Source organism: Eucalyptus grandis, chromosome 11 (genome assembly GCF_016545825.1).
Source record: "Eucalyptus grandis isolate ANBG69807.140 chromosome 11, ASM1654582v1, whole genome shotgun sequence".
Classification (NCBI taxonomy): Eukaryota; Viridiplantae; Streptophyta; class Magnoliopsida; order Myrtales; family Myrtaceae; genus Eucalyptus; species Eucalyptus grandis.
Window position 1 is genome coordinate 24,842,454 of NC_052622.1, and position 6,358 is coordinate 24,848,811.

Consider the following 6,358-nt stretch of genomic DNA (forward strand, 5'->3'; position numbering starts at 1 on the left):
GGCCAAATTAGGAGCTCTTATGGGCAATTCTCCCTAAATTCTGAGGGAGGAAGAGAAGAAAAGAAAAGGAAAATTAAATATATATATATTTGAAAAAGATATTAATTGTTTAGATTAATATTAGCCGTGTCACGTAAGTCAACCAAATCTATTAAACAGTATCTAGCAAAAATTATTAGGCGACTAAATTGACAATAATGCAACGTGTTTTTGTCTTTTTTTTTACACTTCTCCCTTGTTTTTCCATATAATGAGCATGTATTGAATATTTTATTAACATGTTCATTTCTTAGTCAAGCCTCTCGTTATAGACATTCCTTAATCTTTTTGGACTCCCGAGGAGGAGCACCGATGTCTATCTCATTGCATAGTCATTTGATCATCACTAAGTGATCGATTTTATTCAACTGTACCTGTTCAATCCAATTTCTAATTCCTAAATAGATCGGAGGGACTCAATCGTCCCCAGTTTCAAGTAAGCCATCACATTTTCACCGTCCGCCAATGAGCACACGTGCCATTTTTTCATGGCAAAGCTAGGGGTATTTTTTTTTTTTTTACTTCCTTGTTTTCTTCCCTTCTCTTTCTCTCTCTCAAGCTAAAGTCGCATTCAGGGTCGGTGAGGGATGAGGAACTTGAAGGTGTCGATGTTGTTGAAGCAAACGTCACGGACGTGCTTGTTGAACGGTCTCATTCGGCGCATTGATGTCGCCAATCATATCATGCCCTGCGTCTCGCCCAATGCCACCCTCTAACTGGCCGATCCGTAGGTAGAGGCTTGTTCGAGTCGGAAGGAATTTCAACAACATTGTATCATTTGAAAAAGAAAAAATTGAAAAAGAAAATGATATAAATAATTTCTGAATTTTAGTCTAACTTGCGATATCATACTTTTGAATTTTAATTTATTCGATATGATTCATCAACTATCAATAAATGTTTAATCTATCTAAATTATATAAAAATATTCAATATCACCGTTGTGTTGAATCAAGTAAATGAGAGCTACTCATGTGTCCCTCAATTCTTTAATTTTGAACCACGGAGAGCAAAACAAATTATGCGTGAATTATATAAGTTAGATATTAATTTTATATAATAAAATAATAATTCATTGTCATTAAATAACGATAGACATTTTAACGCATTAAATAATCTTTTCTCTTCATAATAGATGGATAAAAGGTGGATGTAATGACTTGTTATTTGTAAGTATCCGATTCAACATATAACAATCTAATGTCATCAAGCAATGCTTAATTTGTCATTTGAGCAAATTGAAAGATTTCGCTGAATATTTATCAATAATTCATTGATTATAGTGAATAAACTTAAAAGCTCAAAGACAACATTTCATGTACAAACCGTGTCGATTGTCCTAAATTGGAATATGTTCGATTCTTTTCTTTGGGTAGAAAATATAGTTTATATTGAATAAATAAAACAAATTCTTTTTTTTTTCCTCATCTCTATTCGACAGTTACTGCGGTCTGCTTCTTCTTCAATCATCATCACATCACCGATCCGACCAAAAGCTGTCAGGCTAATTCTCTCCCTGCGCGAATCCGACAATGGCTTGACGAGGTCCGGCCCCGACCCGACCCGACCATGGCTCGGCGGAGCCACACCACCGACCTCGGCTGCATCGCCTGCGACGACCTCGCCGACGTCGGCGCCGGCAAGGAGGGCTGGCTCGCCGACAACCCCAACCTCCTCTGCGCGCTCGACACCCACGCCCTCGCCCTCGCCGACCGCTCCGTCGTCCTCGTCATCGGGTGGTCCGACCCCGATTCCCCCCGGATCAAGATCCGGCCGGAGCTCTCCCCGATCCACGCCGAGTTCATCAGCGCCGTCGAGTGGCTGGTCTTCGACGAGATCCGGGTCGTCGCCGTCGGCACCTCGCGCGGCCACCTGCTGATCTACTCGCTGAACGGCGATTTGATCCACAAGCAGGTAAATCTTCGCTGGATGGCGCCCGTCTGTTCCTTCTCCCCGCTGGGTTCTTTTCATTCTCTTCTGTGGGAATTGGGGGTGAAGATTACTCCTTTGGGTGCGTTTCCAGCCACTGGGTATTTCATGTCTTCCTGATTGTCATGATCGTGATATGAATTCCATTACTCATGTCCTGCTGTTGTATCTGTAAGAATTCGGGTGAATCTGTTTGATCATCTCTTTCTCGATTGTAAGTTCGCCCCCTCACGCATTCAAAATCACATCTTTAGATCGTCTAAGCCGGTATGGATCATTCCAAGACGCACCGCCCAGCTATTAAACTGGTGGATCCCTATAATGGGGACTCTATTCCAGGAGGGCTGCACTATCATGTGGTGCATTTTGAAATTAAAAAAAAAAAAAAAAAACCAAGACAAGATTGTTTTGAGTGTTCAAAATCTTGGTTGCTTCATTTATTTGGCTTCGGTCTTCTTGCTTGGATGGAGTATAGCCTTGAGATGCTTTTCTTTTGTTTGCTTCTCTCTCTCTCTCTCTCTCTCCCTAATACATTTCTGATGTACTTGGACTTTTCAACTCCTTTATTATCTATTCAAAAATAACCATAAAATTGTTAGGGACCTCCGGTGATTCTGTTTGATTGTCACCTTTTTATCAGCAGTTATAATGGAAAATCTGTTGGCAATTAGCTCTTAACCACACCAAACGGGTAGGGTGGAACTTGCAGGCAATTAGGAATCAGTGTGTTCCGGCGTTCTTCAAAAATATCTTTGACCGTAGTCATTTCCTTCGACTGCGGACTGGAAATGAAGGTCTAGATCCCTTCGGCCCTTTAAGCTTTTATGCCTTTCCATTTTTTGCTCAAAATCCTTGCATTTACTGAGGGAGCCTTCCATTTTAGTTTTTAAGTCAATGCTTTTCTACGTGGCAAAAACAAAAGCCTCATGGTTAACTTACCATGTCCTTAGAGCCTCTAGTTATAATAACAATGTATGTTAATTGGTTGGCTGGTTTCGCACCATTATTTTTTGTGTTCCATTCTTTTCATCTCTTCCTTATTTCGTCTTTAATTGGAAGAAATAATCAAAATAAGTTCTGTGCGGAAAACCAAGTCTACTGAGCGATATAGGTAGAATTTTGATGGAACATACCTTTCCTTATCTGTGTTGCTTGACCACGTTATCAATCTAGAATAGGTTCACTCATTTGAATGGGGATATTAACAATTTCGTTGTGCAAGCATTATCTTATAACATGAATGCATGGCTGAATATATGTTCTCACAGATAATACATACTGCCCGGATATTAAGATTGAGAGTTCGGGGAACTAAGAAAGACCTGACGACAGACACTTGTGCAGAGGAGGTTTGTGCTATAATGCCAGGTGTTATCGCTCGTTTTGATGGATCTGATATACAGGTGAATTTTCCTACCGACTGATTAATATGTTCTTCTGAATTTCATTGAATGTTTTATGTCAAGCAATGAAATTTTGGCCTTTTCTTAACAAGGAAAATATTAAAGATCATTCATTTTTTTTATAGTTAAAACTGTTGCAATATAAGCTTGATTTGAAAATATAAAGATGATGTTTTAGTTGTTTTCACTTTTCTTGTCTCTTTTGATTTGAGGAAACAAACGCAAGACAGTGGAATGTAGGTCCTAATTGACTGTTATATTTTAACTGTTAAATGAGGAAATTTTTAATATATTTAGAACAATTGTAATTGTCTTTGTGAAATCTTCCTGTGCACTTTCGTCTTCAAAATTTGTATAAAAGCAAATTTTCATGTACTTCCAACCACCCCCCAAAACAAAAAGAGAGAGAGAGAGAGAGAGAGAGAGAAGAAGACCATAAATTTCCTAGTAGACTTTCAAATGAGCACTAAAATTTCCTAGTTCTTTCGATACTTCACTATTCAGTTCCTTAAGCTCTTAATCCGGACACTGCTACACATCTTCCTTTTGCAATGTAGAGCATGCTGTCTAGATGGTCTCAAGAAACAAATTCTAAGTTTTGGGATGAAATGGAAAGACGAAAGTCTGGTTTTCCGGGAAGCACTTTTGAACAATTACCCTACCAGTTATGGAATGTCAACAAGTACGGTGCATGTGCTGATGCAGCAATCACTGGGATAATGCCCCCTCCTTTGATGGAAGTTCAGGTTGGTCACATCCACTGCTTTTCTTGCCTAATTTGCCAAAAGACATTTATTTTCCTATGTAATGGTTAAGCTGAGCTTGTGTTGTATTTCTCCGTATACCCTATGTTTTTTCCTCATAAAATACGGGAAGATTTCATTTTGCTGTCTAGATTAATGGGTCCTGCAGTTAGTTCTTCTGTCTACTTTTGGGAAACTATCTGTAGTTATACTGATATTTGAAGTCAGCTGCCTTTATTGTTAGGCAGTCAAGTCAAAGGTATTACCGTGCAATTACCATTGGTGAGGATGCCGTAATTTCAGCATTCAGGTTAGGGCTTGCAATCTTGATGTCATTATATTCCAGTTTTTCTGGTTATTTGATGGTTTTTGCCACTTTCCCCTATTTCTGTTCCCTATTGATTCTGAATACCTTTTTTAAGTTCAATTTCATGCTTTTGAAGACTTTCAGAAGATAGAAATAGATCCATAGTTGGAGCAATTCTCTCAAAGGTTGTGCCTGCGACATTTTCAACAATAGCTTCTTTCTCCAAAATGATATGGCGAAGTGACCAAGCGTCAATGCAAAAATCAGAAGTGAAACCTCAATCGTTTGCCCGAGGTAATATTTTATTGTGTATATTTTGGTGATAATGATACCGCAACTGACATAATTTACTCTGAAAAATAGTCACAGGTGTCGCCGAATCCTCGGCCAGCTTGTTTCCCTGTTGTTTAAGTGCCAAGCATGCATCTCTATTCACATCGATATTTTACTGGTCTGGTTTCCAGGGTCCTAGCTGTTCCGTCATCATTTTAAGTACTAACAAGCGGGTGGTTCTCAATTGCAGCTTCTCCATTGACATGTTTGAAGGATCATCCTAGGAAGGGTGAAAAACTCACATTATCTCCCAGTGGTACACTGGCTGCAATAACAGATTCACTTGGCCGTGTTTTGCTATTAGATACTCAGGCCCTGGTGGTAGTGCGTCTGTGGAAGGTTTCTCTTCAAATTTAATCCTATTATTTTATTAGTATGTTGTATCTTTCCGCCCATCCTGATAATGGGCTTCTGCTGCTATCCAGGGATACCGTGATGCTAGCTGTCTGTTCATGGAGATGCTAGTGAACAATAGTTTGTCTTCAAGTTCCTCTCACTACGAAGCAACTAAGAGTGACTACTGCCTCTGCCTTGCTATACATGCACCTAGAAAAGGAATCATTGAGGTGCTCTCTCTCTCTCTCTCTCTCTCTCTCTCTCTCTCTCTGGTATTCGTGTGCACACATGCATGTTTACACACATGACGTGTTTTATTCTGCTTAAGAATCCAAACTTGTAATTGCTAAGTCCGATCACAGCTCTGTTAAGTGGGGTTGTGTTGCTTTGGCCATCTTTTCTTCATCTTTTTGTTGAACAAGGAAAAGTACTTGATCTAGGACCAGTTTCCATCCAAGTAAATGGAATATATCTGAGCCTATATTAGGTGTGAACTCAAGACCATTTGAGGATTCTGGATGTTAGTACATATCATCACCATACTATATGCATCTACACATTTGTGATCGCCATTTTGAACACATTTTGATTGAATTTCCTTGTCATCTCATTTGAGTGAACTTAAAATGTTTCATTCATGATTCACTATCTAAAAGTCTTATTCAGATACCACATGACAGTCCTTCCCATTGAATATGCCATTGATCGAAAACTCAACGCAGGTGTGGCAGATGAGAACCGGACCTCGTCTTCTGGCTATTTCATGTGCCAAAGGAAGCAAAATGCTGCAGCCCACTTACAGATTTGGAACGTCAGTTTCGTCTCCATATGTCCCATTGGAAGTTTTCCTGTTAAATGGTGATTCAGGTCAAATCTCAGTTATCAATAGATATTCACAGCTAAAACTTTGATTTTAGCGGACTATTCTTGTTTCCTCTAAACTAAAGAAACGCATAATTGTATTCTCACTGCTTGTGTCAAGAAATATATCCCTCCCGTTTTTTTTTTCCTTTCTATGCAAGTGTTAGAAGTCAGATGAATGGTCGAAGAACTCCACTCGCCTGCGACCTCCGTCGCCGTGGAGGTTTCTGGAGGTTTCTGGATCTGCTTCTTTCTATGTTTTGTGTCTTTTGCTAGAGTTGAGACCACCTTCGCAGTGGCTGCGTTGAGGACAAGATCTCGTCCTTCTCTTTCTCTGTCGCTGTGATCTCGCACGACTGCTGCAATAGACTCGAATTGACCACCATCACAGTGGTTGTTGTGGGGCC

General features: G+C 39.7%; 1 protein-coding gene across 1 annotated transcript; it reads left to right on the forward strand.

Annotated features, from left to right (window-relative positions):
• Nucleotides 1-1,496: 1,496 nt before the first annotated feature.
• Nucleotides 1,497-6,104, forward strand: LOC104425528 (rab3 GTPase-activating protein non-catalytic subunit). The gene is made up of 8 exons (XM_010038233.3): nucleotides 1,497-1,953; nucleotides 3,237-3,371; nucleotides 3,929-4,117; nucleotides 4,363-4,424; nucleotides 4,558-4,715; nucleotides 4,945-5,093; nucleotides 5,180-5,320; nucleotides 5,813-6,104. Exons 1-8 carry the CDS (start codon nucleotides 1,609-1,611, stop codon nucleotides 5,999-6,001), a joined length of 1,368 nt encoding a protein of 455 aa, XP_010036535.2. The 5' UTR covers nucleotides 1,497-1,608; the 3' UTR covers nucleotides 6,002-6,104.
• Nucleotides 6,105-6,358: the final 254 nt, after the last annotated feature.